Source organism: Nesoenas mayeri, assembly GCF_963082525.1.
Source record: "Nesoenas mayeri genome assembly, chromosome: 1".
NCBI lineage: Eukaryota > Metazoa > Chordata > Aves > Columbiformes > Columbidae > Nesoenas > Nesoenas mayeri.
This window is the reverse complement of record NC_137541.1, coordinates 46,268,251-46,295,707: the sequence shown is the minus strand read 5'-3', so window position 1 is coordinate 46,295,707 and position 27,457 is coordinate 46,268,251. Positions and strand designations below refer to the sequence as shown.

The 27,457-nt window shown below is 39.3% G+C and overlaps 1 protein-coding gene across 4 annotated transcripts; it reads left to right on the top strand.

Moving 5' to 3' along the window:
• Positions 1 to 6,687: 6,687 nt before the first annotated feature.
• Positions 6,688 to 14,590, top strand: MRPL42 (mitochondrial ribosomal protein L42). 4 transcript variants are annotated; one of them, XM_080357605.1, is made up of 7 exons: positions 6,688 to 6,735; positions 8,071 to 8,132; positions 8,612 to 8,777; positions 10,699 to 10,762; positions 11,738 to 11,822; positions 13,059 to 13,222; positions 14,474 to 14,590. In XM_080357605.1, the coding sequence occupies exons 3-7, from the start codon at positions 8,696 to 8,698 to the stop codon at positions 14,517 to 14,519; spliced, it is 441 nt and encodes a 146-aa protein (XP_080213731.1). In that variant the 5' UTR covers positions 6,688 to 6,735; positions 8,071 to 8,132; positions 8,612 to 8,695; the 3' UTR covers positions 14,520 to 14,590. The 4 variants fall into 4 exon arrangements, with proteins under 4 accessions (XP_080213731.1, XP_080213732.1, XP_080213730.1 ...); XM_080357606.1 differs by lacking the exon at positions 8,071 to 8,132 and having other exon boundaries at positions 6,691 to 6,735; XM_080357604.1 differs by lacking the exon at positions 8,071 to 8,132 and having other exon boundaries at positions 6,702 to 6,735; positions 8,590 to 8,777.
• The last annotated feature ends 12,867 nt before the right edge of the window (positions 14,591 to 27,457 follow it).

Sequence of the window (27,457 nt, the reverse complement as noted above, 5' to 3'; positions counted from 1 at the left end):
GTAAGACGGGTGTCACCTTTAGTCCCCATTTAAATCAGAGATCATTCCTGCAGCCCAGCTCCACCCAGGCTTGCCTCCTCAGTGCCTATTTAGGGTGTAGTTTCCTGTCAGGATTACACCACTTTGTATCTGTGTTGCTGCTAATGAAGGCTCCTGCCCTCCTCCTCTGCCACACATCGCTGCTCCCTCAGCTTACGTCGTGATCTCACTGAAGATGAGCTGATCAAAAGTGGGAAGAGTTTCTGGGTGAGAAGTGAGCTGATGTGAACCATAAGCGGTCATGCAGCTGTGTAGGATGTGACCCCATACCTGAGCATGTGAGAAAGGGACTTTCTATAGTTCATTGCATTAAGGATGGTGTGAAGCCACATATTTGAGGTCAAGTTATACCAGACAGCTGAGTCAATCTGTCAAAATGAGGCCTTCTTACTTCCCCTTCCCATCTCACTCCTTTCACCCTCCTTCCTCACGCACAGCATTTCCCCCACCGTTCACTGCCGGGGCTTGTGAGATTCTGCTGAGCTAATGCAATGCACTAATTTGGCAGAAAAACAGCCACTTGGTCTGGTCTTCTGCTAGAATGATGAATTGGTTCAGCTTACAGTGGGCTCCAGCAAGCATCAGAGACAACAAAAGGCAAGCGACAGAAGTGGGAGCTGAATTGCCCTTTTTACTATCCATGAGTCATTAACCCAATTCTGTATGCCTCTTAACCTTTTGGAGAAGCTGCAGGCAGCACTGAGCCCCTGCTCCTTTTCCCTGCACTCTGCCCTATGTTCCTGATCCCCTCCCTCCATTGCGATATATCTATCGGGGTATGGAGGTTATTTTTAGCTCAGTTTGAGGATTACCCCTTCCCACAGTAGTGACTTGTTCTGCTGGCTGAGCTGACCTTGCCCCACCACAACAATGTGGAAGCCAGGATGGAGAGCACGATTCTCCTTCCCGCAAATCTGTAACCATCACATTGTCACTGAGATTACAGCAGTTCTGAGAACAAAGTTAAGCAACCACCTTACTCACCAACAAAGTACTCTATAATATCACTGTCGACAGAAAAGGTAAACAAATGCAATTATGCAATTAATACTCACAGACCGATTCAACACAGCTGCTGACTGTCTTCCTGTGACAGCTTTTGCTGTCATTGAGTTGCTCACTGAGTGTGTGCATCCAGACCAGCTGGGTCTGTGGCTGACTAATCTCACTTCCTCCTCCTCCTACCCCACGTTGCAATCTTAAAAAAGTCTTACTGCAATTACAACTCTATTTCAAACCCTAGATTCATTATTTTGCATAAAAGCATTTTTCTATCTTAGTCAAGTATGGCAGAAAGTCTGTTCAGCAGCAAAAAAAAGGATGCATGCACACATACAGAATGAAGTCTCACAGAAATACCTAGATTTTATATTAAAAATATTCTTCAGTAAATCCCAGAGTATTTCACAAGAGTTGTTATTATCCCTATGTACAAATGGGGAAACTGAGGCACAGAAGTGCAGTGTTTTTCACTTAGCACTAATTGTAAGAGTCACTGGTCACTTTCTGAATGATCTTAACTGGCAGTACTGCCTGAAACTGTACTGAGAGAAGAAAAAAACCCCACCAGTTATATCGTTTACCAACTTAGAACATCAGAATGGGATGCTATGAGTAGGAGCATTTGCTGTAGCAAATCAATTTTTATTTTTTTTCATTAAGTGTCTGCTTGAATACATGCATAATATTGCTTACTTCAACTACAGTAATCGACAAGAACACAAATTATTTAGGCTGTGTATGACCAACACAGGCACTTCAGTTTTGTCGTCTGTTATTTAGAGTTGCGTCATGATTCCTCACAAGTGACTGAATGGACAGATGACCGGATGGCATGAGATCTAGAGAATGATGATTGCCTGTTGACAGAAGCATTGGCATTTACTCTAGGTCTTTACTTATTGCTTAAAACACAGAAAACTGTCTGGCTACAGCATAACTTGAGGAGACTTGAAAATTAAGACCATAACTAAACTACGTCTCATTAGAAATTTGTACCCTGAATTTATAGAGTGACCTCACAAAGATTAAGATATGTTATTTCAGGATTGAAGGCTTGTCCATCTCCATTGTTAAAACACCACATTTGCAATAAAACAAACCTATCCATTCACAAATTCAGTTCCACTTCTAGGTCTGATTGTATAGTACCTTTTCTACTCCAGATTTAAAGGAAACAAAGGCAACCAAATGCTTAGTCCTTGAAGGTTTTGAAACATTGGCTTCTATGAAAAAAAAGCAATGTTTATTATATTCATTTTGCTAATGAGCAGCCTGAATGATTTTACTAAGAAAACATTTCATAAATATGCCACTGCAGCAAAAGAGCTAGAACAGTCAAGTCCAAATCTTCCATTTCCAGTGAGGGGAGGGAGGAGTGTGTGGGTGTGCAACTGCTTACTCAAAAGCCATGCCAATCCAGATGCCAGCTCTGATTTATAGATTTATTCTTAAACAAAGCCAACCAACGTAGTCCTGCTTTCATTACTACATGGCATTTATTGCCTAACTATAGAGCAACTGTTTCATCAGTTAGAATATTTCCCAGAGAAGTTTGTAACTGACTGCTTGAGTAAGAACAAATGATGGTTTTTCTTCAGAAGAGAGCAACCTGGAAACACAACTTTCCAGGTCTTCAAAGACATGAAGTCCCAGAGGTCTGCAACTTCTCACCACTGGTGCCTCCACAGTATCCCCGCCATTAGTAGAGAGAACAATCTCCTTCCGTTGAACCTGTACAGAGTGAGCGATTCTCCTCTCCGTTGTCTACAACCTGCTGAAGCAAGCACGGCCGCTGGCAGTTATTAATAACCCTATCCCCAGACCTGCTGGAGAAGTTTATCGTCACGCTTCTGAGCTGTCCTGAAGCAATTCCCCTCTCCCTACCAGAAAGTTGTAATCCATCAGACCACGCTTCTAATAATAGTCTCGCAGAACATTATGTGTCAGGGAGGGGATAGACCTCATCTACTCTCTCCTAAAAAAAAATCTTATTATAGAAATTTTCTAAAAATAGCCTGGAAACTTAACAGGGAATGTGCTTTAGGGTTTTGGGTTTTTTTTTTTTAAAGAAAAAGAAAATAAAGTTCTGTAGTAACTTCAATTGCAACCTTTCAGAACCAGGATTTAAGTTAAAAAATCTGCTATTACAGTGATGCTTTAAAAGCACACATTTCCAGAACAAGATCATTATAGAAATACCCACATGTTACCTCTAATTTAAAACTAATTATGCAATGAGGGTATAAAACCAAGGAGTCTAAAAAATCTAGTGAAGGCTGTTTTGTGAACCAAGATTCCAGAGGGCTGTCAGGCGTTCCCAGCGAGTTCTTGCAAGGGATAGAAAATTGCTAACTATTTCTGATGAACCCTACAAGTGATATTGCATCAGAATGATATGAAAGTGGACTAAATACATGGTACCACTAGGCAACAGATACCTGTAATCCTCCAGGTGGCTGCCCCCTGTCTGGATCAGAAATTCCCCACAGAGAACCACGTAGTATTTGGTATGTGGAAAAAAATACAACAATTGAAAACAAAGAGTACAGGCCAGCATGTGCTGCAACATTTATTTGAAAAAAAAAAACAAACACCCAACTTGAATTCAAGATCTTTTGCTGTTTATTACAATCTCATTGATGAATCAGCTCTTTAGCTGTTGACAACTGAATACCACCAGCTTATAAAATCCCACCGTTAGAAGACTTGTTCGTCACATTCATCAGTAACATCAGAAACTCTGCTCTTTCAAACTTGTGTCTGAGGAGAGAGAGTGCACAAACCTGTGAGTATGTGTCTGTATGCAATTCTCAGAAAATACATATGGCACTGAAAAGTAAAAAAAAAAAGGCTCGATAAAAGCAAGTAAATCGTTATAAGAAACAATAATGTAGGAGCATCACAGAAGGCTTATATTGCAATGATGACTAATATACTCGAGTATATCAAGATGTAGTATTTTTTATGGAGAGCATATTTTTCTAAGGGGCTAGCAAGACATTTTCAAAAATCAATTTTTCTAATAGATGCTGCTCAATATAGAGAAGTTAAAACAAACAAACAAAAGCCTATCTTATAGTGGGGAAAGAAGTGGGTGTGATTTGCAGTGGTGTCCAGCTGTGGAGTTAATTTCAAGGTATCCACTGGACAGCAAAGGATTTTTGTCTCCTGCATGGATGAACAAAATCCTTTTGAGAAGGCATCTAAGAATCAGAGGTGTCAACCACAGTCATCATCACCACTGAGTTTAGGTAATCTTTTATAGAAGGTCTGACGACTAGGTCATGAGCACCTTCAAGATAAATCAGAGAAGCCTTAATTTTACTTCATATTTCCTAGGAAAGTAGAATGTCCTTGTGCCACAAATTCACACACAGACACAGACGGAGCACACGTGGCAGCGTTCTATGCTCAGGGACCACGGCAAGGTGCATTCGCATCCAGGTGTGTCGCACTGCGGCTGTCCAGGAGAAAGGCAAGAATCCTGAGCAGCAGTCCCCTCCTTGTCACAATCTGCTCCTGGTCATTAACTTGGCAAGAGCCACTTTGAAGTAACTCTGTTCACCCCCACTGTGCCTGTGGACAACATATTCCTGAAGCTCAATCCTTAAATTATTTTAAATTCCAGACTGCATTTGCTTCAGATAGTTTATAACCATTTATTTATTTTTGTCAATACTGTCCTTGAGCTTAAAATCCTCAATGTGTTTTCTTTGTCCATCAGTATAACCCCTCTTGTTTGTATTCAGCTTCAAAAGGCTATTCTTCACCCAAAGGCGGCCCTCATCCTAGTACAAGGAATTACTTGTGGGAATGATGATCTGATACAGCAGAAGATACATAGAACTGTGTTGCCTCTGTTTGGGACTTGAGCCCAGACCAGCTGCACGCAGAAACTTGATGGGAATAATGGAGAGAACTGATCTCCACAAAGGTGAAGGAATCCTGTAGCAGGGATGTGATCTTCCACCTTGGTTACATCTCTCCAAGTAGTATGGAGATTTTGGCCCATCTCTGCTCCCTCTCTCCATGGCTTACTGAATCTAATATTGCAAGAAGGCTCAGATTGGATGTCTTTCGTCTTCAACTGTTGGGAAAAACATCATGGGATCATAGAATCATTTTGGTTGGAAGAGACCCTCAGGATCATCAAGTCCAACCATAACCTAACCCTAGCACTAAACCATGTCCCTAAGAACCTCATCTAAATGCCTTTTAAACACCTCCAGGGATGGTGACTCCACACTTCCCTGGGCAGCCTGACAACCCTTTCTGTGAAGAATTTTTTTCCTAATATCCAATCTGAGCCTCCGTTGGCACAACTTGAGGCCATTGCCTCTTGTCCTGTCTCTTGTTGCTTGGCAGACCAACCCCCTCCATGTTACAACCTCCTTTCAGGTAGTTGCAGACAGCAATAAGGTCTCCCCTCAGCCTCCTTTTCTTCAGGCTAAACAGCCCCAGTTCTCTCAGCCGCTCCTCATCAGACTTGTGCTCCAGGCACCTCACCAGCTTTGTCACCATCCAAAGAGAAACCTTTGCCACTGCTAATGGAAACAATCAGTTCTTAACTAGTGATTTCTGGCTATACTTCTGGAAGTTATCAGCATAACTACAACTCTGCAGCTACAGAACAAAGTGAGACGTTGCTGAAATTGTGAGGCTTCCACCACCGACTGTGTGAAGTTGCTGTACCACAGCCAACAACCAGAAAAGACGCAGTGGTTTGAAGACATGTGGAAGAGGTTGCATTAGCCAGGACTCTCCAAAAGAGCAATTCTGTGAAAGCAGCAGACACAGCTGGCTGATGTGATGTAGAGATGCTTCATGGGTGCGTGAAAGCTCATGGTATTGGAGCCATTGCAGATGCTAGAACAGCAGGTGAGACAGCTGATTTTTGTCTCTACTTCTTATATTTATCAATATTGTGTAAATATAACACTGTCTTTGAAGCATTTTGTGACTTGGTCTCCAAAAGAAGCAAAGCAGGCAGCCCCAGAGCAGCAGCACACCTGGGGCGTTCAGGTGACTTTCTGCGTGCCTTAAATATTTGAGATCACAGAATCACAGAATGTCAGGGACTGGAAGGGACCTCGAAAGATCATCTAGTCCAACCCCCCTGCCGGAGCAGGAACACCTAGATGAGGTTACACAGGAAGGTGTCCAGGCGGGTTTTGAATGTCTCCAGAGAAGGGGACTCCACAACCTGCCTGGGCAGCCTGTTCCAGTGCTCTGGCACCCTCACTGAGAAGAAGTTTCTTCTCATATTTAAGTGGAACCTCCTGTGTTCCAGTTTATACCCACTGCCCCTTGTCCTACCATTGGTTGTCAGCGAGAGGAGCCTGGCTCCATCCTCCTCATGTGCTGTTTCATGTACATAAAAGTCAGGCCTTGCTCATGAAAAGGTGTTACAGGTACCACGGAGGTTTCGCAGGCTGAACAGAGGGAGCTGATGTGTTATTTAACCTGGAAGGCAAGCAGGCGGTGCTCACCAGTTTATGAAATAACCGGTAACATTAGAAATTTCCCTTCCAATTGTCGACCCCAGACAGGTCCCTCCCGCCGGCCCGCCCGAACTGCAGCTCCCGGCGTGCCGCGGGGCGAGCCGCCCCGGAACCGGAAGGACAGTTGGTGTCGTTTCCGGTGCTGTGACCGTTGGCGGGCTGCTGAGAGGACGCGACAGCGGCCGCCGCACAGGTACCTGCTGAGCCGCCGCGGCCGGCGGGAAATAGGCCGGCGGGCGGTCGCGGTTCCCTCGGGCTGTGGTTACCGCGTTCGGCTGTTGCGCTTTGCGCCGGGAAGGTGGTCGCGTCGGCGGGCCGGCCCGCAGGGACAGCGCTGCTTCGCCTGAGGGTCGCGCTGTGCAGCGCTTCTGCCCCTCATCTCCGTAGTCACAGATCGGTTTGGGTTGGGAGGGACCTTCAAAGCTCATCTAGTCCAACCCCCTACAATGAGCAGGGACATCTTCAATTAGATCAGGTTGCTCAGAGCCCCGTCCAGCCTGGCCTGGAATGTCTGCAGGGATGGGGCATCTACCACCTCTCTGGGCAACCTGTGCCAGTGCTTCACCACCCTCATTGTAAAAAATTTCTTCCTCATGTCTGTCCCGAATCTCCCCTTCTTTGGTTTAAAACCGTCACCCCTTGTCCTGTTGCAACAGGCCCTGCTAAAAAGTCTGTCCCCATTTTTCTTATAGGCCCCTTTTAAGTACCGAAAAGCCTCAATAAGGTCTTCTCAGAGCCTTCTCGTTTTTGTAGCTAATGACGACACGTGTCCGGCTGATGCAGGGGAGCAGCAAGCTGGGCCTCCAAAATGGGCCAGAGGAAGAGAGTTAATGTAGTTTCAGAGATGTTAAATTGCTGCATTTAGCACTCCTTTTGGTTTTTGTTGTTGTTGTTCGGTTTGTTTGTTTTTTGTTTTTTGTTTTTTTTTAAAGAGCCTGCAGATCCGTTTTTATTAACAATAGAAGTCTCAGGTTTTGTATTCCTGCTTGTTGCTGACAGACCTTTAAGGTTTTCCTGTGTGCAGCCTCAGGGAATGTCCCCAGCTAAACTGTAGTGGTCCTGGAGGCGAGGCCGAGAATGGGACAGTGCTTGGACCCTGTACTTTGGCAGGGCAGTCTGGATCTGCTGTGTTCCTCATGCCTTTTTTGTCAATGAGCTTTCAAATGCAAATTATATATAAAAGCAGCTATTTTATAAATAGAATATAAATATAAATATAAAATATATATGTTATATACATACATAAAAGCAAGTCTTTTACATATATATAAAAGCAGCTCTGTACAAGCCATGTTAGTGTTCTCTTCAGCAGCACTTGTCACAGGGAAATACAATTATGAAATTATGTGTTGAAATTGAAAAATGCACATTTCTGGTGATGTTATGAAGCACTAGATATGAAATAGTTTTAAATAAGTCTCTTTTTTTAATTTATGACCATGTTTTTAAACTGTCTCCAGTTATGATTTTTTTAAGCATCATTATAAGTTTCTCATCAAAACTTTTTTTTTTTTTCCCCTGTAAACAGTGAAAAATTAAGATCTTTATACGTATCTTTCTGGTTCTGTGAAATTTGGAGTTATATTTAAGGTATTATAAATGGTGTTTTGTAGCTTTTAGGTGTATTGCTTTTGAGATGGATGAAACTAACTGCATCTAGACAGTTTGTTAACTACAGCAAGTGTTATTTATAAGTACATCTATTATTGTACTGGGTGGTGATAGTTATATTGTGAACAAGAAAAACATGTTTCAGGAATAATTCTGTGGGGTGTGCAGAAGGAAGGATGTAAAACTTATGTGGGTAAGTACCAGCAGAAAAACTGTGAGAAGACACAAGCTTAGAAACTGTTTTTAAAGTTAGTGGTGTACCTCTCAGTAAATAAAGTCTTGTACCCCATTTGACTATTTCTGGGGTAGGTGCCAGTATCTTAAATAATGAGGACTTCTAAACAACTGACAAATAATGAAGAATGCACTGCACAAACTTTATTTATCCTTAAGATATTCAAGAAGTTAAGCTGTCAGTCTTTTTTACCCTGAACAGTTATGAAATGGGCTTCTTTCAGAGGGTGTTCTGCAGAAAAAAAAAAGGATACAGTTTCTGTTCGAGTTCCATCCTGTCCAGGACTGGTTTCCACTCTTTGCTCAGCATGGCAACATCACTGAGAACCGCGTGGTCCGCGTTCTTTTGGATGCGTTCAGCAGCAACCTGTAAGCAGGCCCCGCTGCAGAGTGAGTAGTGATGAAATTCTAAAAGTCCTATATTGAAATTTGTTCTCGAGAGCTTCTTTCCTCTTAGATGAACAGAATCAAGTCTGATATTCCATGTTCTCTGCTAATAATTAAAGGATATCTTGATTTGTTGTGTTTTTTTTTTTCTTTTAAAACTTCTGTGGTCCACATATGACGCTTAGCTTGTAAACACCACCCCTCTTACCACTGATTATATTTGAATTTATTTTTTCAGACTTACAAACAGTGGTGAGAAAAGGCTACAGTAAAATCTCATTACTTAACACAAACCAAGAACAAGTAAAAACAGTTTTGTCATGTTTTAGATGTTAATAGGAAGATGTAGAGGAGGTGGTAGAAAAGACAGAAACTGAGAAAATATAATGGACATGTGACATTTTAGAAGTTAGTGGGCAAGGAGGGGAAAAAATCTTAGGAAGAAATGTGGACTATTTACATTCATATTTTATCATAACTCAACTTCTTAATCACTAAGAATGGTTTAATTGGAACAACTGAAGCATGGAAGTGCTAACAGAAATTCTGTATTTAAGAATTCTATGTCTAAAATATATATTTAAAAATTTTAGCTGTATCTGTATTTAAATTTAAGAATTTTACATCTAAAATATTTCTGAGAGGAAAACAGCTGCATATAAGTTTCCTCTTGGTTCTTTCAGCTTTTCCAGTTGTGATACACTAAATGCACTCTCCCTCCATTATGAACAGCCAAGAAGAATCACATTTGTATTAAAACTAAAAATGGTCTAAATAAACTAACATGTTAGAAAAAAGTTGAAAAGTTTATATGACTTATTTGAAAACAGAAGGCTCAGAACATGCTGAAACTTAGTTCTTGTGATTGTAATTCAGATCTTAAAGTGTAGTGGTAAAAGAAGCCTCACTGGACTCAGAAACTTATATGTGGATTTGTGTCAGGTTCTGGCAGTAAAGGAAGGGGTTTGCCAGTAAAAATAACTACAGGCACCTCCCAGGCCTTTTTTAGGCATGCGTACCTACATGGTTGTGGAAGGCAAGATGCCTATGATTCCTATATAAGGGACTGTTACTGTTTAACACCTTACATTAGGTTTACGGTTGGACTCGATGATCTTAAAGGTTTTTTCAACTTAAGTGATTCTATGAAATAATGAGAATAGAATTGGGGGAAAGGCTCAGTGGGAAGGCATTTTGGGTGGCCTGTGGTCCAAGCTCCTGCTCAAAGCAGGCTCAGCTCTGCAATCACACCAGTTCGCTCAGGGCTTTGTCCAGCTGGGCCTTTGAAACCTCTGAGGACAGACTGCAAACCTGCCTGGGCCCCAGTCCCACTGGTTGGCAGCTCTCACGAGCAACACATTTCTCTATGTATCTACTCAGAGCCTCTCGTTTCAAATTATGAATGTCTTTACTACTACTTGTAATTCTTGTGGTTACTTTCCTTGGAGCAACAGGAACGTGGGGAGAGGGGTAAGGTTCTCTAGTGTTACAGCAACCAATATATTACGGGTTTGTGTTTTCTGTAACTCATGCAGCAGTCGCTAGCAAGGTACAAATTTGGTTTTCACTATGAAATTATCTTCTTCCCTGTAAGTCATATGGTAAATGTTCTTTGCATGTATAAAAATTGTGATCTAATGGTGAAATCTCTAGGTAGTTTGTTCATTCTGTGATTTTTCTTGGGATAACAATACAATTGGGAAGGTAAATGTAGGCCATAGCTACCTAGATACTGTATTTTTGGTTGCACTAGTAATCTGTGTAGTAAAGTAAACTTCTATTCAGGCATTATTTGGACTTTGTTAATCTAAAACTGAGTGTGATTATAATCCCTGATTAAGACTTAGAACAGAATGAAAATGTAAACATTATTTAATGTTTGGTTTTACATTAGTGTTCTTTACTTTTTTTTTTTTTTTTTCAGATGGAGCTGTGTATCATGTTTGCCATAAATCTACATACTCAGTTCTCCCTGAAGATTACAACTGGTACTTGAATGTGCTTTGATGTGTAGTATTTTCATGTGATGTTTATTTCAGGGCTACTTTCTCTGTCGTGAAGTTGCCATATAATGGTAGCAAACACATCTTCTGCCAGTTTTGGATACAGGTAGTAATTTTAACTCAATTACTGTTTCCAGTCACAACGATTGTGAAGTTAACATTTCAAAAAATAAGTGTAATGAAAAATCATGCAGGACTCACTTTAAACATGGTGATGACTGCAGTACTCCTGCAGTTTTGTTTGTGGAAGAGCAAAAGCAGCTAAGAACAGTCATTTTCATTGATGCTTCTTGTTAAGACAAAGTCCAGGTATTTTTGTGCTGCTGCATGGGAAACTTGCATAGAAACCGGAAAAGATGACACAGATATAGTGCAAAACACACTATTTGTGTCATACAAGGTTTTAGTAAGCTAACATGTCATGGGAAGGGGAAGGAAGGTGAGAGAAGTCATATTCCCTCGAGGAACCTCTCAGTAGGACTTTTTGTTCATCATGCTCATCATCTTTTACCAAATATAAAAGTTGGAACCCCACACAAAGCTTTGTTTCCTATGCTTTCTTTTGTAGATGCCATACTTCTTATGAAGGCATGTTGTCCTACATATCACTGATGATCATTATCCCTATATGGTCTTACTGGTTTATGTGTAACTATTCAAAGTGTTAAATGTTTTTTCCCAACTCATATTTCCAGCTGTCTTTAATACTTTATTTTAGCCTTTTTTTCCCTCTTAAAAAAACAAACAAACAAAAAACCACAAAAACAACAACAACAAAAACTGAAGATGGCTGAGAGGAAAAAAAAACCACTTTTGATTTGTGGCCCTTATTTTATAGAAGATCCTTAAGAATTCATAAATGCAGGGTCAGAACTGGTTTTCTTTGGGACTTGGGCCGTTCAGTTGCTCAGCATTTCTGAAAATGTTAAGATATGTATTTATAAGTTTTTATTTTTATAGCAAAGTGGAACTTGCAGTCACATCGGATTTGAAGACAATTGTCTGCTACCACCCTTCACTTGAGATTCCATATGAGCACACAAAAGTATGTCCAAATATATACATTTCTATTTCTTATTCATGTAAAAGCATAAGTAATTAATAATTTTGGGTCTTTAGGGGATCTTTTTAAAATTTAAAATAGTGAGGTACTTTTTATTACAAGATCAGCATGTCCATGAAGTGAGCGAAGGATGAATGTGGTTGCTGCCATGAGGAGGACCTTATTCTTAGTTGAATTGAGGGAAAGTTGCAGAGTAAGAAATGCTCAGATATCACAGAATATGGTAACTCCAAAAGAATTATATGAGGCACTCAAATATTTGTGCACTACAGGGAGAACTGGTGTCTGTCCATGAGTGTGCTCCTCAGAGGATGTTTGGAATGCAGGTTATAGCTTACACATCCTGCTGTGTACAGATGTTGCAGCATGGGCAAGAGGATATAAAGAAGTGCTGCTGCTGAATGTTTTCAACTCAGGCTTTAAATTCCATGCAGCACTCTGGGTTCATAAACACCACAAACTACTTCAAATACTAAGTTTTTATCTATCAGTAGTACTTTCAGTGTGTTCTTAACACTGGTGAAACCTAAGTCTAGATAAACTTTTCTAGTGCACACTTTTTATTTCAATTTCCAGTACTCACGTGCTAGTAAAATACAGCAGATGGTAGCTATGTTGCTGAAGTACCCAATGTGAAAATCCTCCATTGAAAACTTAAACCATTTTAGCACTCCTTGCCTGCAGGTTACAGATCAGTACTTTTGAATTTATCAGTTCCATGTCTCAGGAAAAAATGGGTGTTAAAGACTAAAACAAGGAAAAATATTTGTAATGGTGCTAGTAGTTAGGTTTCAGGTCTTACAGATGCACAATGAGGAAGTGACATTCTTCTGCAAGGTAAAAATCATTTAAAAGCTTTTCTAGCAATGATGATTGTAACTGAATAAATATCGAAATAAAAATGAATGCTTTTGTATTAGCAGAACTGAAGCTTATGCTTCAGCTAGTGAATTGTAAGGATGAGATCAACAATAATGATGACAGCAGTGCTGATTTTAGGGGTAGGTTGATCAGCTGTAGCACTTGGGGTAATTAGATGTTTCTAGACATCTGCTCTGGGGCAGGCAGTAAGCAGCCGTTGCAATTACAGGTATTCTGTATTTCTTCGGTTTCAGCTGTTAAGAGTAAATTGTAATGCTATCTATGTAGCTTGGCTTTATTTTCCTAGAAAAAAAAAAAGGGCAGAAAAAGGAAATATATACACTACTGTTTTTACAGCCCATACCACGGCCAGATCCAGTGAATAATACAGAAGAAAACCTTGATCAAGTTTTGAAATCGAGATTGAATGAAAAAGAACTAAAGAACAGTAGAGGTCCTACAATTGAAGAGCTCAGCAAAATGTTTTACACAACGAAACATCGCTGGTATCCCGTGGGACAGTAAGTATTTTCTGTTCAATATTTGCTCCTTTTGGAGGTAAAGGGAAGTACAGGAATAATTTTATTACTAGATTTAACCTAGGATAAGTCATGTGAGACAAGATACTGTTAGCACATGGAGTACTACTTCAAATCTTCAATGCAGTGTTGTGTAAATGGAAGACTATTTCATAAGCTTTTTAATGCTGCTCCTTTGGTAGCCTTTGCAACTTTTTCAGATATGTCACAGAGTAGAAGTTTCTCGTGCCATCTATGTTAGCTGCTGGTTAAAGTGATTTATTAAAGTTGCATAAGAGAATCTAGTATATAAAATACCCTCAATGGATATAACCAAATGCAGCTTGGAAACATGCACTGTCATTTCCTTAACAACTTTTCAAGAAAAACTTCATGGGATGATTCTCAGACTTAAGAACAGTAGAGGTTTTTCATTTGAAATGGTGAAGGGTGCACTGCAGCGTGCCTTGTACTCAGAAAGCGAGGAGGAGGAGAGGTGCAAAAATACATGACTGAGCTTAAAGAGGAACTATATATGTCCAGATATGCTAAGACAAAAAACATGGTATTCTAGTTTGTATTACTCCTTTCCAGTCTGTGTTACTACACCTTTTGGTAGCTGCTAATTTTATAGCTATGGAGACTTGATACAGGTAGAATTTTGTTTACTTTTTTTTGGCCACAGAAAACTTTTAAATTGTGTTTTGGGAATAGACAAATGAAATGGTAGAACTTTCTGTGGATGGCCAAAGGGTAGCTGTCACTTTCACGAGCATCAAACAGGATCTTCCGTGGTTTAGGGTGGGTAATTAAGAGGAAAGTAGGGATCATTTTTGTCATTAATAATTTGGGGTTTGTCTGCAGAATATTATGCTATTTAATGTACAGTCTGGCATAATTCCTTTGAACATAATGTCTCTTTGTTCTGTAGCAATATTCAAGCCATAGGAAAAGCCATCCATGTAGTAAAATTAACGTTGCACAAAGGATTAAGAACAGCAGCCTCTGTACCTATTCAGCTGTAAAGCTGATTGGATTATTGTGTTCTTGTAGTAGATGCAGCAGTAGAAATGAGTAGCGTTATGTAACTACATGAACAACAGAGACGACATCTAATGAGTGGTGATGGGTTGTGCTGATGTATCTTGTGTTTTGCTGACTTGTATAACCTCAGATCAGTCACAGGGGCAGAAATATCCAGAAAATCAAAGACTGTCCAAAGCTTGCGTTCACTGCAACCTTCTTTTCTTCTAGGTATCATAGAAGACGCAAGAATCCTAATCCTCCTAAAGACCGATAATTAAGATAACTTCTTCTTCAGCAGCACTTTGCTATTAATCTTCATTGGAAATAAAAATTACAGAAAGTTGACATGTTTGGCAATTTTGTGTGAATGCTATAATGAAAACATGCTTAACTTGACTATTCTACTTCAACTAGTTGACGGAAAAAAACAACAAAACTGCAGTAATGCAACAAGGATTCAGTGAAGGGTATTGTACATGACTGGTCAGCGAATGTGCTAGTCTCAGAACTGGATGGAACAGGTGATGAAGTGCTCACATTAAACTCAGAGGCTTATCATTGGTAAAGTAAATGCATAGAAGTGTTGTGTCAAAATGGGAAGTCTGGAACCAGACACATTGGAGTTTGGTGTTATTTTGAGGGATAATTTTTTTAGAAATCTAGTGACTGAAATGCAGGTGAGCTTGAATACCGAGGTAGTAATGAAATAGTATTGATGAAAAGTATATGAGGTATTTATTAACATGGTGAAATAGTTTTGGTTTTTCTATTACATTTGTAAGATACCTGATTCCATGTTTAATTCTACATCAGCCAAGTGATTGTCTTTAAGGCTGTTGTCATGTACTGAGAACTGGCCAATTTGGTTAAATTTCATCTTCTAAGGTGTCATAACTTGCTCTTCTACATCACCCAGGATTCCTGAATATCTGAGATAACTTCTGTATGCATTCGTGGTTCATAGGTTTGGTTTTTTTTAACCCTACCCCAGCTCCCATTCAGTGAGGATACCATGTTTGTGCATAAATCAGAATAGCCATAGCTCAGGAGTTCTCTGCTTCAGCAAGGTAACTGGTGAAGACTCCCAGCTCTTTTTAGTTTACCTACAGGGAAGGACTGGCCATTTATCATATAAAATGCTTCAAATTAAAGAGATTTCTGTTGATTTTACTTCATAGATTTAGCATGTTGTAGTGCTTAAATGTTTCTGCTATTACATATTCTATGTCATCTAGAATTTTCTTTCTTGGGAAAATAAGATTCTTTACTCCAGTCAACAGTTTTAGGCATAAGCCCTCGGATAGAAAGGGCTAGTGTGGGTGCCTCTGCAGAGATCCCAGTGACTTCATTAAGTCTTCATAGCAGATCCTTATAAATAATCAGAAAATAATTATCCCATATATGTCATACATTTTGATTGTACTTCCTTTCCAAAGCAACTTGGATGAGATAGGAAGGTTCTTCTTTCTTCTGTTAGTCTAGTGTAATTTTGCCAGCATGTATTATCTATGCATATAAACCATATAAAGTCTCTAATCCTTTTTTAGTATAAAGAACACTTTTCTAAAGTTGATACTGAATAACTTTTGTTTTCCTTGAATTTTCTTTAATAATGAAAAAGGCAATGTTGGATACGTGTAACATTTCCACCTTTAAATGCCTGTGGAAAAATTTACATAAAGCTAGTCTAAGTATCTCGGTATTATTTTTTAAAGTTTTTAAATCCAAATACCAGTTAGCCGATAATGGTTTATCATGGCAGAGCATGAAAATCGTTTTGTATATTCTCCCTGTTACGCTTGCAAGATATCTGAGTCCGTGTTTAAGCCCACCCCAGCCAAGTGATTCTTGGCTCCGTGTTCTACGATGTGTTGCTTGTTTGATAACAAACATGCTGCTACCATGAAGGGATGTCTGTTGTGCCTGTGAAAAGGATCGCTGCGTATTCTGCAAGTTCAATTGCATGCAAATAATTTCTTTTTCTGCCTGGAGTATAACTTTTAAAAATAGATTTTAGTAATTTGTAGTACAATAAATTTTAGTATTTTAATCAATTCATGGTGCCTGGTACTGACACGCGTCCATAAGTGAGAAGTTTACATCTCATGTTTAGTGTTTTGTTATGCTCCACTGCATAAAGCTGAGCTCCCTCTATATTTGGAAAGCTGAGACCTAATTTTTCACTTTTCCAGTGTAAGAAAATATATTCTTGGATTAATTTAAACTTTCAATTATTTTCCTCCTCTCTCCTCCCCAATACTTTTGCTTATCGCTGCCTAATACTGTTAAGACATTTTGCTTTACGGAAGCCGTCTCACATTTGTCTATTTCTGCCTGTCATTCCCCATTTATGACTAAGCATCCACAATCACCGAAGAAATGTTAGATTTTTCAATGGTTCCCAAACATTTTTTGATGCATTTCAGGCATTTTGAGGGCTAAAAATCTATGGTGTGCTGGACTGCTGTCTTTAAAGTACTTCTGCTTCTGACCAGTTACTGGAAACTGAGTCTAAAACATGGTCACTACACATACTCTCTGCCATTTTATTATTGTGTTAATGCATAAAATCGGTATTCTAAAATCTTTCCCTGTGTTACAGTGCCACTCTCAATCTTTCTATGTTCAGTTATACTAAATCTTTCTCCCAAGTAATCTAATTAAAATCTTATTTTCACCGTAATTTTGAGCTGTCCTGATTTTCTAGGTCTTGAACAACTACATAAAGCTCTTTATCTGTTTCTCTTTACTAAAAAGCTCCGAAGTCCATCCATTTGATTCTTGTCCCACTTCTACGCAAAAGAATAATCCATCTGAAAGTTAGTTTGGGGTTTCTGTTTTCTGTTGCTCTTGTTCCTTGTAATCAAAAACTTTAGTTGCATAGAATTCACTGAATGTTAGTTCTGCTCTTGTGTTCTTGTATCCAATTTTAGGCATTTTGCCATTTGCTTTGTATCTAGTAGTTTCTATGTGTTTCAGACCTTATTAGGCTCATTGTTGTGGATAATACACAGTTGGGTACATCTTAGCGATTATGTCCTTTTTTTAATGTCTCACTAAAAGTTTTCTCAGGCTTTGCTAGCACACCATTAGAAAACTCTGTTTCAGTCAGATGTCAAAAAGTTTGTCCTCAATTCAGACCAGTTAAATTGCAGTTCAATTTATCATGATGTCCTAGTGAAAAGAAAGTTCTTTCACTTCTAGGTAGACCTGAACTTTAAAGGAAGCATGCTTTTAAAACAGGTTTTTTGCCTTTTCTCCATGTATAATATGTTGTTCTGAAGATTCTTGGTACTACCACCAGGAGGCAATCTTGCACAATAACACAACTGGATTTGCCTGAAACTTGAGAGTACTTAACTGTATCATCAAATTTAACACTGCGAAAGAAATGCATTAGCTGCTATTTAATTAAATTTGTGAGAACTTGAGAAAAAGGAACTTCCTAGCAGGTGTACAAGTGACTGGATTCAAAGAGCCAGGGGTTCTTTTGCAGGACTTATCTGTTTGCTTTGACTGATTTGACTTTTGTAATGTGTAGTCAAGATCTGCGTTCACGCTTAAACAAAAAAAAAGCCCTAGCTTCTCAGTTTTGGAAAACCCTGAGCCAACAGTGGAGCAGTAATGGGACTCAACTGCCAAATACACCCACGTCACAGGTGTCACATCTTTGTGCTTCAGTTCCTCATGAAAACAATGGCAGGAGCAGTTATCCATCCACCCCTTCCCACCCCTCTGGTTATTCAGTCCTATAGGAAACCTCCCTTCTTGTCCCTTTGCTGTTGTAATAGGTCTGAATTTCAGCTACCATGTCTGAATTCTGCTGTACCAGAATAAATCACTGCTGCAGCTCTAAGTCATAGTAGTAATTGGTGTTTAAAGCCAACGCTACATTTCTCAGTTATTCCAGTCTTTGTGAAATTTAGCATCTGCTCTGCTATAATTTCTCACATGCTCATTCCATCCTTAAAACTAGTACAAAGTTAGATAATGAAGAGACCAGGCAGATGTAGACTGCATTCCTCTTCTGCCATACAGGATGTGTATTTTGTTTTAATACTACACTAGGATAACATTTACTTAAATCCCACCAGTAACTAGAATAAATGTCAGACAAATTGTGTACCTAGAATACATAACAGTTGGATTCATCTCTAAGATTGACAGAGCTACTAATTAGACATCTAAGCCTGAGTTAATTTTTGTTGGCTCCATTTACAGTCAATTGATGCAAAAAAAGTACCTACACAAGGCAGTTATTGTTCTCTGGAGGTGCTTTTTCCTTCTCATCTAAGAAGGGAGGATGAAGGCTAGCTGAGATTCACATGCCTGTATCAGAGCAAATGAAAGCAGTCTTTTTTTTTTTCCCAGTTCAAGAGAGCATATATATAAAAGAAAAACACTAAAAATTAAGATAAAAACATTTATGCTCTTTCTGCTACCCTTCAATAGCATGTGGTCCATATGTAGAAATTCTGTTTTCTGTATAGAGTAATTCACACATTTAATTCCTAATATCGGATAAATTGTGTATAGGATTTTAATCTCCTTATATTTAATCAACCCTGCAGTGCTAAATGATAATACTTAAGCTGTTATTTTATTGTTTCAGTCAGTGTGTAGTCACAGGAGAAATAAAATAGTAACTAATTTTATGTATCTATATAACACTTCTTCTAACGAGCTTATGATCCCCACTGTTACCTCTAGGTACTTCTAGAAAAATGAACACAATAAATGATCATTTACTGGGTAACTTGCACAGAGTTATCTGAAAATTTAAAGACAATTTACACAGAATGTTAGTTCTACTGTTTATAACTACAGCTGTTCAGACACTGCACACCAGAAGACAGGAGTTCCATGGAAGCTACGTGAACCAAGCAGCATGTTTGGTCAGCAGTTTTGCATTGTGTGTCTTCTGGAGAAGTAAAAGCTTATGGCCTGGAGTACCACTTTATCAAGTGTCATAGTGTAGGTGAAAAGTTATAATCAAAGTATCACGAAGTTTTTCGTCACCTAGAGGCACTGCAAGAGGTTGGAATGGCAAATAGAACCAAGAAACTTTGCCAACTACTCTTTCTGAAAAAAAACAAGTAATAAATGCAGAAAACAGTTGTGCTTATATTCAGCTTTACTGCTTGTCAAGATAAAAACCAGTCTTGGGTCAGAGGCAGGTTACTATTTCAACAAGGTCAGTTTTGACTGCTACTGAAGTTTTCAATTCCTCGGCAAAAGAACCTCCGTACCAGCAAAATATGAGATACCATAGGAAAAAAAAAAAAACTGGAAGAGCTATTTTTTAGCATCTCTTCTGCCAAAACTAATACAAGTTTAGCCATGCAAGTTCCACAGGAAATTCATGTGACCAGCAAAAAGTGACTGTTAAATTAGGCTACTGCATTAAGCCATTATTATTTAGAATTAAAATTAACTTAAATAAAAGATGAAACTATTAAAGCATGACCCTACTGTAGAAACATGTATTTCCTACTCACTAATGCTAATAAAACAGAGCTCTATAGTTCACGTAAAGATTGTTATTTTGTTAAATAGCACTAGTCTTTCTCATTATTCAAATTTATGTTATATTGGTTTAAACAAATCATAAGCTAAGTAGCATTTTTCTGAAGTCACCATCTACCTGTAGGAGTTATAATGGATCAGAGCTGTGCTGCAGCAGTGATCTTCACCTTCTGCTTTTACGACGCACGGCGGACTTCAATTAAATAATAAAGTAATGCCAGGAAAAAATGGTCCTTGATGCCTAATTACTTAACAATTAGTCAGTATACCGTAGCATAAAGGTTCACATCCCTTTTCATATTTTTTATTATTTTGTAGTTTTTAATCTTGACTGGTTTAAATATGTGTGTTGTGGTTTAACCCAAGCTAGCAATATAACAATGATAGCCGCTTGCCCACTCCCCCGTGTCCCCTGAACAGGGGAGAGAATTGAAAGGGAACAGAGAAACTTGTAGATTGAGATAAACACAGTTTAATAAAGTAACAAAATAACACTAATATACTACTACTACTAATAAAGTGGAAATAGAATATAAAATAAAAAGATAATGCAATTCCTCACAAACTCTGTCTGCACCACGCAGCCGGTCCCAGGAAGCAGCACTTGGTCCTGAACAGCCGGTCCCAGAGAGAGAAGAGAGAAAAAGGCAGAAAGGCCCAGAGGCCTCTGCAAAGGGTGGGACGGCAAAAGACTGAAATACAGAAAGTCCCAAACAGAACTTCGCTGCACAGGTCTCTGTCCTGGCTCCAACACAGAACAAAAGAGCCACCTGGAAGATCCAGACTCTCCTTAAATATGAATCATGATGCTAGTGGGATGGAATACTCTTACTGATCAATCTGGATGTCAGTCAAGCTCTGCCCCACCCATGCCCCCCTTCCTCGCTGCCTCACACCTGTGGGCAGAGCACTCAGAATGTCCCTGGCTCTCAGACCAGAGCAATTAAAAACATAACTCTGTCACAGGGTGTTATCTTTTTGTTCTCAAATTAAACTCAAACAACAACCATGCTAGTTATGAAAAAGAAAGGTTTCTAACTGCATGAAGAAAATTAACTCATTTTCAATCAAACCAGCACAATGTGTTTGCCTGTTATTTTCCAATAATACCTCATATCTTTATAAAACTCCATTTCCCCAACACCGTTTTTCGTACAGTTGAAATCCTGGCATTAGTTATGGGGAAGGTTTTTTTTTTTAGCATTAGATTAAGAAAAAGGATTTCCTATCCAGAGTAAAGGCACAGTGCAAACAAAATTCATGGTAACTTCACCATAAGCAGATACAAGAAAAATGGCAGAGAATTCCCTTTCTAGAGCATGTGTTTGTATGTTCAAATCGACTAAAACAAGCATGATATATGTTGGCCGCGTATGTTGCAGTTCATTGACTTTATGCAGCCATATTTGGTATAAAGATTTGAAATGAGCCCAAAGATGCCACAGGTAAGGCTGAAAGGTGACACAGTGGCCTGTGAAGAGAAGAGCAGTGGCAGTCCTGATGGAGAGCTGCTGTGGTTAGTACCTACAGAGGGCTTAGCCACCCCAAGTCACTGGAACCAGGTGAGTGTTTTGCTTCAGTATGACCAAGAATTTAACTCATGACTTCGTGGCAGTGATACATAAGAAGCCTTATATTTTTTTTAAGAGTGAAGCATCAGAAGAAATACCTCAGGCAGGTGGTCCCCAGCAGCAAACTGATACTCGAGGTCCCTCTGAGCATGTTGTTACTGCTGCAGGCTGGGGAGCAAGCTCAAGCTTTGGCTGCTGATCCCTACACCTGTTGTTACTTCCCCCTGTTCCACCTTGCCCTCTGTGAAGCACACCCCTGCAGGGGGAGTTCACACCAAGCGCTACTCCCAAGATCACATCTTGTTTAACTTTATGTGCTGTTCTGAACTGCTTGAACTGGCTGTGCACCCCCAAACATTACCACATCTCCTCACCTTCATGCTGGGAAAGCACCATTCTCACAGGCTGCAGTACAGTTTCACATAATTTCAGATACTTCAGACTGAAAGATACACCAAAAAATCAGAATTACTTGCTGGGTCCACAGGGGTGCCAGAAAGAGTCCAAGGAGTACTGTGGGACGTGAATATAGGAGTCTGCTCTCCAGGGAACTAGCCTCAGCTAGTGTGACTATAAGCAAATCCTCTTGGCATCAGGGACTTTTTTTATTTAGAAATACAAGCATATCCTCTGAAATCAGGTAGTTGGGACTCACATCATTTTTAGAGAAACAGAGCTCAGATTGTCTTTGTTCTGACTGCTAAGTCTGAATGAGTCTGGTACAGGCTTATCGAGACATGCAAAACCAGCAACTCACATGGATAATTACTGTTCTCTCTAAATAACTTGAGTCATCAAGATTGTCCAGCCCACTTCAGAGATGCCCCAGTTGAGACTCCTGGAAAAATAAAAGGATTTTTTCTTCTGGATAAACAAAATGAAATATGCAGACAAGAAAGTGTATTTCTGTAACTTCAAACAAAATCTGGATTTAGGAGAAAGCATCTTCTTCAACAGTCCACATTGGAGTAAATGAACTGTACCAAAGGTCACTAAATGTCAATGTTCTGTAATTCGCAGCCTTCAGGGGATCAAAGAAATCTAAAGAAACGGTTCAAGTTGAGGCATTTGGCAAAACAATGAGGTGAAAGGCTTTCAGAGTTTTCTGGAGAAAAAAACGATAATTGGACATAATTCTTAAAATCTTCTATTAGGCATTACTAAATAAAAATGCTGTGTTTCCGTTTCAGGGCTAGTGAAATGTCAACAAAAGGAAATAGTGGTATAAAAACAAAAAGCTGTTTTTCAGTTAGGACATAAGGGGTTTATTTATTTAAAGATGCGTGACACTGGTAAATAAGCTTTTCACCTTAAATAGCCTGCCAGGAGTTGTTTTGGGTCGCTGGTTTTTTTTTTCCTTTTCAGCTGCATTCATATGATAAATTAATTTTGCTAGAAATACACTACTATCTGAGCACAGATTTTAAACAGTTAATGTCCTTACCTGGCATAGTCTTACCCCCTTAGAGCAGCCAAAGGAACTGATTCTGAAAATGCCCAAAGAGATTAAAAGATCTACTTCAATTGATTGTTGAAGTATAACTGTCAGAAGCGTAACCAATCAGTCTTGTCTGGGGAATTTCACTGTTGCTGCATCAGCCAGTCCAAAGGGATTTCATTAGCATCTCACTAGTACCCCTGACTAAGCACAAATTTTGACTAGATTGTGAAAGCTTCTAGAAATAATCTATTTTGAAGTGTTAAGTGTATAAATGCAAATTGAGTGGAAACAGCTGTTATTCACATTCTCTGGACACAGGATTCCGCTCCATGATTGATAGAAAAAAGAAAAAGGCCACTGAAAGAACACTAAGAAATCAGAAAATATGGATCTAGTGAAAATATATGCAATGGACCACACTGTTGGGTGGTATAAATTGGTACAGCTTCACAGGTTTGCCACCATAACAATATATAGACCACCTGCCCGGAGTACCTGAAGAGCTTCATGTATTTCTTGGAGAAAGGGGGCGGTTCTGAAGGAATGAACACGCTGAAAACAAAAGCATATGAACAAATTCATATTTCAGCCTTTTATGCAACAGCAAACAAAGAGACAGGGATTCTCAGAAATACTCTCGCAGAACAAAGCCCCCATTCACAACAAGATTTTGCTACGGACTCCTGTTTGAGATTATGTTCTGCAAAAATTACAAAAGCTCCTGAAAAAATGCAAGTAGCATATTCTAGACCAGTGTTGCCTGAAAGTGAAGGACCATGCTGGAGGGAAAAGAAAGCAGTGTGAAAGCTTACTCCTTCAATGAACCCAAGTTCTGTGTTTTTATTAGCCTGACAGAGGCCCTCCGGCACGTCCTCTGTACATGTCCCCCTTCACTTACTTGGAGGAGATCCCCATTGTGATGTGTTCCACTGGAAAGCTCCTGCTCCTGGCTGCCATACCTGCTTCGATCTGCAACATCACCAGCAACCACCTAGAGTAAAACGAACAGTAATAGACTGGCCTCAGAGAAGATTAAGCATGTTTAAAAACGTACACAAAATGTGGCTGCTAATTTCATTTGGACCAAACCCACTCAGTCAAACCAGTGCTAGGAACCTGGGCTGGGGAATTACAGGTGCGATTGTTTTGCTGTGTTTTCCTTATAGAAGGGACAAAGAGTTGATACAACCAGCACAGCTAAAGCTCAAGCACCACTGAAACACTCAGTTCCTAGAGCCTGTGGAGCGATCCTCTCCAAGATTAGTTCTGTTTGACTTGAGATTGCTTTGTGCCTGCCAGCACAAAAAACCTGTCAGAACACAGACAAACGTGAGACAGAAGTTTCATTCTTGTTCCATTTTAGATATAGATTCTTGCCTGCTGTTCTGTCTTATGCAAACAATGCATCCAATAGCTAAAAGCATCTTTCAGTTCCTTCCCAGAACAGACTGATCCACCGCAGCAGGTTTTGCAGCTTCCTTCCATCTAGCATGATGTGGCCTGAAATGCCGTGGAAAAATCTGCTGTGCCTCAGGCATCTTTCTGGATCAAATTTATTCCCAGAGGGATAATTTATCAGAGAAGTGAGCTCTGAAGAGAATGCTAAAAATAGTGTTAAAATTTTGAAATACAGGGCAATGGCACTGAAAGTCAGAAAAGATGTCTAGCCCAAACTCACACTTTATAAAGGCTTTGCATATTTTGTAATAATTATGGTTATTATTTCCCCTCCTCCATTCATTTAGAAAGAGAGAGAGATAATAATAAACTTCAGCAAATCTCAATTTGGTTACACAGGGCCATCTGTTAATTCTGGTATATGGCAGTAGAGGGCATCTAAGGACTTCAAGTCACATATGGTAAAGGATTAAAATCAGATGGCTGAAGGACTACTCTCATCCTCAACCATTCACCCCACCCTGTGACAGAATTTGCCACCTCATGACCAAACAGCCCATGAAGCTGCTCCTAAATGACCACAGTTTTGAGCCACGCTGAAACTGGGGTGGATCTTAACACACCAGACTGAAAGCTGAAGTTGTTCAGGAGATACATGAGCTCATTTCTCATCCCTGGTGCAGGCAGCACTCTGTCAGAGTCACGGGAAGAATGCCTCAGGTACAGTGTAAGGGGCGAGAGTAACTGCCTCAAGCAGTCTATCCAATTTTATCTACTACTGTTTGAGCTTTAATTTCCACATACCTGGCAAAACTGCTTACAGGAGGGGCAAGCAATCCTGGGAATGGACAGGCAGCTCCAAGAAAAGGCGAGCTGTGGACTAATGCTCTTCCCTTAACCAGGAAGAATCGCCTTGTGTCTGTTTCCTCTATTGAGCCTCAAAATATGCCAGTCTGTCCATCTGGCCTGTATTTCAGGTTACGTCCTCCCAACATGCCAATCAGTTACAGGATGATGCCTTGAGCCTTCCTGACAAAACACAAGCACTAACCATGATAAATAGAGAGAAGGTAGTTAGTTGGCAGCCAGTACTGTTTTCTTGTCATCTGTTCAGGTTCGTCTGACGTTCCACGTCCAGCCTCTCTTTATACTGCAGCAGGGAAAGCGGCCATGCCTGTCTTGAGCCAAAAGAAGCTAACACGTCAGGGGCAGTTTAAGTTCATTACCTGACACTAACACTTAACGCACAAATCTGAAAAATGTATTTGATCTAAGCAGCATATACACATACCATAGCAGCATTTTTTCAATTAACTGTAAGAAGTTTAAAATTATATAAACACATTAGTACACGTTGATTTTCCTGTTATTCAAACTCCTAAATACGGCAACACATCAGGCCTCATGCTGAAGTCTATTATGGCCTTAGTCTGAAATTTAAAAGTGGATCATGCCCAGGAAAGGGTTCTACAACTCATTTAATGATTCACAGTACTCCTGAAACGATATTCATCTGTCTGCTCTCCAGGGCAGCACTTTCAATCATAAACACTTAATTGCAGGAATTCATCCTCAAGGCCAAATAGCTCTGAGTGAATTAAGCCATCTTTAACATAAAATCTAGAGCAGTACCTTTAAAATTAAACTTTTTCGGATGGGAGACTATTTATTCAGAGACATATAACCCAGTTTCTTCACCTTCGTTTTACTTTGCACTCAAAACTCTCTCCTTTGGAAGTAGCTGCTGTATCACCTGTTTTAATTTTCTTTATTTGTTTCAGAACTGATTCTTTGCCAACAAAGCAACTTTAATTACTTATGGATTGGCAGAGCACAGGAGAGCTGCCTTTATGCTGTCTGACAGGAAAACTTTTTTCACAGACATTACTTGCTCTCTTTGAGAAGTAGGACTCGCAACTGGCAAGAAAACATCTCAAGCCTCGAGCATAAAAGGCTTGTTTTTTCTGGCAACTTCTGGATGAGAATGCAAGATTTCACAGTGCTTTCAGCTGTACTATCTCTAGGATTTTTCTAAAACAAAACGTGTACATTTCTCCAAAAATCCAGAACTTCAAAGACCATGGTTGTGAACATGTGTACATATAGGTGTATGTGTATATATACACCCATACACTCTTTCTCAGACATATATGCACCTTCTCAGCCAAAAAAAAAGCTAAATAAATATTACAGTCACAGCATCTTATACTATGTATCATCTGAATATTGAAATCCACAGCAGATATTCTCCTACTAGTTCTTTAAAATGATTGCTATCAAAACAATTATTGCCAGTAGTCTTCTTTTCTATTGTGTTCATTAAAAAAAAAAGTGATAGGGAAAAAAAAACACTGTCAAAGCATGTATATTTACAAACTATCCTAAAGTAACTTTCAGCAATATTTAACTAGTTCTAGTCAGAGTGAAACTGAATAATTCACAAAAAAATAAAGTGATAGCCAGAATTCTGTTGTTTATAAAGAAGCCTAACACAGTATAAGGTAAAAACTGCTGTGTAAATTAACCTTTTTTTGTACTTAGTACCCTGTATTACTACATTTCACTTTTCCTTAACAAGCCCAGCCAAATTATTTTTATGTTATTTTGTTTTTACGTTAAATTGTGAATAGTAAATTAGATAAAGGCATTACATGTAATGTTTTTAATTAGAGATCCTAAGTGTCTAGATAACCTCTTACTCAATGCGGTTGAGGCCTTTAGATGCTACTGTGAGTGTTAAATAATATAAAGCACATGATGAGAAGAGAGAAGGATTTCAATGCCAATGCCACCTTTTCATGGTTGCCAATGATTATCCGTCTACCTGCCCACTGAACTGAAGGAAATGACCCTTCTTTTTCTTCACCGTCTCTGAAAGAAAATAATCTGGATGTTATTTCAAAGTACTGCTCTCTTAGTGCTATTTCTCGATGGTTTGCTTTTAAATTACAAGTGCTGGTTTTCTTTCAGAACACCACTGATTCATAGAAATTATTCACTGTTTTTTTTATTATTCTCCTTTACCAAACATATATTCTCAAGAAAGATAAAGCATTCACATCTGAATAGATAAAAATGGCAGGAAATAAGGTGGCAGCTGGTTAAGAGTAAAATTGTTTGGTATACATCATAATTTATTTCATCAAAACATTCTGTTCCTCGGGCAGCTGGATAGAGCAGAGAGATCCCATTTGCAAAAATACTTGTTTTCCCTCTGCTGTATTTATTATGTTTTAGGAACTCTTTGTGAAATAATCAAACCTTCCTTCTGACTGC

Excerpts from the sequence above, each read along its gene's own strand:
- MRPL42 (XM_080357604.1), top strand. The coding sequence starts at position 8,597 with ATGGGCTTCTTTCAGAGGGTGTTCTGCAGAAAAAAAAAAGGATACAGT. Across the intron at positions 10,763-11,737 it reads CTCCCTGAAGATTACAACTG|CAAAGTGGAACTTGCAGTCA; the intron begins GTACTTGAATGT and ends TTATTTTTATAG. Across the intron at positions 13,223-14,473 it reads CGCTGGTATCCCGTGGGACA|GTATCATAGAAGACGCAAGA; the intron begins GTAAGTATTTTC and ends CTTTTCTTCTAG.